Genomic DNA, 2,683 nt, shown 5'->3' on the forward strand with positions numbered 1-2,683 from the left:
TTTATCTATGTCTCTGTCCAGTCTTACCTAGCTGAGCTCTGTTTATCTATCCTTCTGTCTAGTCTTACCTTTTATCTATCTCCCCTGTCTCATACCTTGGTTATCTGAGCTATATCTTCTATCTCCCCTGTCTCATACCTTGGTTAGCTGAGCTATCTTCTTGCACATCTTGCCATGCATCTGATAGTCATACAGCTCCTGCTCTATGTTCGGTAAGTCTGCTGCAGTCCCGTTAAGGCTACCGGAGCCTGGCCCTGGGGGCTGCGGGGCTTTACCAGCACCCGAAGCCATCATAATCCCCACGAGACAACTTCCACCAGCTATTAGGATCCAAATGAATAATGGAACAAAAGGAAATTCCCGGTAATGCTCTCTCTCTCCGGTTTGCCTCAGAGGTGTGTGTGTTTCTTCCTTCTGTAAGTGAATAACAATCCCCTCCGCTGCGGCGGAAAAGCAGCCAGCGCAATAGTCATGATGAGAAACGTAAATCGGTGAGGTTCTCTCGCCAACTTGCTTTCCCCTCTCTCTCCTCTGCCCAGTGCTCGCTGCGCGGAGGTCACCGGCTCCAATTCCATCGGGGACGCGCTTGCCTCACGCCAGCAGTCCCACCGCTGTCTGTCAACCGATTTGTTTTCTTATTTTAACCGGGGAGCGCTCGAGGATGAAGGCATGTGTCCCGACCACCTGTCTCTCGAGCAGCAGGGGCGGAGAGGGCGTATGGCACATTACCGTAGACAGCTCGCGCTCTCCCTCTCGAGCAGAGCGCACTGCTGCAGTGCTGCTACGCCCCTCCCCGGTTCTGCTGTAGTGTCGATCCACACACACACTCACACAAAACATACGCACGCACACACATAAACACACGCACACAGGGTGAAAGGCGTTTCAATTAATCAATTGACTTATTGCATAGATTCTTCAGGAGTATTTGCAGGTGAACTCCCTGCCTATTCCAGTGATAAGTCTGTTTAATAAGTCCATATTTATTATTCTAGACCTATTCACTAGGTCCAGTATAGCCTCTATCAACGTTTTAATTCAAAAGGGATTCTATCCTATATCACATTCTATCCTATATCACATTCTATCCTGTATCACATTCTATCCTGTATCACATTCTATCCTAGATCACATTCTATCCTGTATCACATTATATCCTAGATCACATTCTATCCAGTATCACATTATATCCTGTATCACATTCTATCCTGTATCACATTCTATCCTAGATCACATTCTATCCTGTATCACATTATATCCTAGATCACATTCTATCCAGTATCACATTATATCCTGTATCACATTCTATCCTGTATCACATTCTATCCTAGATCACATTCTATCCTGTATCACATTCCCTCCTAGAGCACATTCTATCCTGTATCACATTCTATCCTGTATCACATTCTATCCTAGATCACATTCTATCCTGTAGCACTTTCTATCCTGTATCACATTCCCTCCTAGAGCACATTCTATCCTGTATCACATTCTATCCTGTATCACATTCTATCCTAGATCACATTCTATCCTATATCACATTCTATCCTATATCACATTCTATCCTATATCACATTCTATCATTCAATGAACAGCGGGTTAATATCCTATATCTAGCCCTGCAGGAGGTCAATGCACAGCGGGTTAATATCCTATATCTAGCCCTGCAGGAGGTCAATGCACAGCGGGTTAACATCCTAGATCTAGCCCTGTAGGAGGTCAATGCACAGCGGGTTAACATCCTAGATCTAGCCCTGTAGGAGGTCAATGCACAGCGGGTTAACATCCTAGATCTAGCCCTGTAGGAGGTCAATGCACAGCGGGTTAACATCCTATATCTAGCCCTGCAGGAGGTCAATGCACAGTGGGTTAATATCCTATATCTAGCCCTGTAGGAGGTCAATGCACAGCGGGTTAACATCCTAGATCTAGCCCTGTAGGAGGTCAATGCACAGCGGGTTAACATCCTAGATCTAGCCCTGTAGGAGGTCAATGCACAGCGGGTTAACATCCTATATCTAGCCCTGCAGGAGGTCAATGCACAGCGGGTTAACATCCTATATCTAGCCCTGCAGGAGGTCAATGCACAGCGGGTTAACATCCCAGATACAGCCCTACATACAGATGTAGGACTCTTAATTTGATCACTAATAGTAGTATATTCAAGGTTGTAAAAGGCTTCTAAAGTTTGTAATTTTCATGTTAACTAAACATGTCCATTAGTTATATATATATATCCACATTTAATTCACATTTCCTGCATGATTATTTTCCTGTTATAGCAAATTAATACCCTACATCTGTAGGATGCCCATGCGCGGCAGGTTAATATCCTAGGCTGGCCTAAATGCATATATTTTTAAAAATTAACCTTTAAGGGTAGCCTAGTGGTTAGAGCGTTGGCCTAGTAACCTGAAGGTTGCAAGTTCAAACCCCTGAGCTGACAAGGTACAAATCTGTCGTTCTGCCCCTGAACAGGCAGTTAACCCACTGTTCCTAGGCCGTCATTGAAAATAAGAATTTGTTCTTAACTGACTTGCCTAGTTAAATAAAGGTCAAATAAAAATAAATTTAACTAGGCACCTCAGTTAAGATCAAATGCTTATTTACAATGACAGGCCTGACGACGCTGGGCCAAATGTGCGCCTATGGGACTCCCAATCCCGGGCCGGTGGTGATACAG

At 44.5% G+C, this 2,683-nt stretch overlaps 1 protein-coding gene across 1 annotated transcript in view; it reads right to left on the bottom strand.

Moving 5' to 3' along the window:
* The window catches only part of LOC109876997 (trichohyalin), a 34,171-nt gene extending 33,415 nt beyond the window's left edge, over positions 1-756 (bottom strand). The window contains exon 1 of the mRNA XM_031821316.1: positions 139-756. Coding sequence (XP_031677176.1) covers positions 139-294 — 156 coding nt within the window. The 5' untranslated portion in view covers positions 295-756. The remainder of the gene's footprint in view (positions 1-138) is intronic.
* Between the last annotated feature and the right edge of the window lie 1,927 nt (positions 757-2,683).

Source organism: Oncorhynchus kisutch, unplaced genomic scaffold (genome assembly GCF_002021735.2).
Source record: "Oncorhynchus kisutch isolate 150728-3 unplaced genomic scaffold, Okis_V2 scaffold3960, whole genome shotgun sequence".
Classification (NCBI taxonomy): domain Eukaryota; kingdom Metazoa; phylum Chordata; class Actinopteri; order Salmoniformes; family Salmonidae; genus Oncorhynchus; species Oncorhynchus kisutch.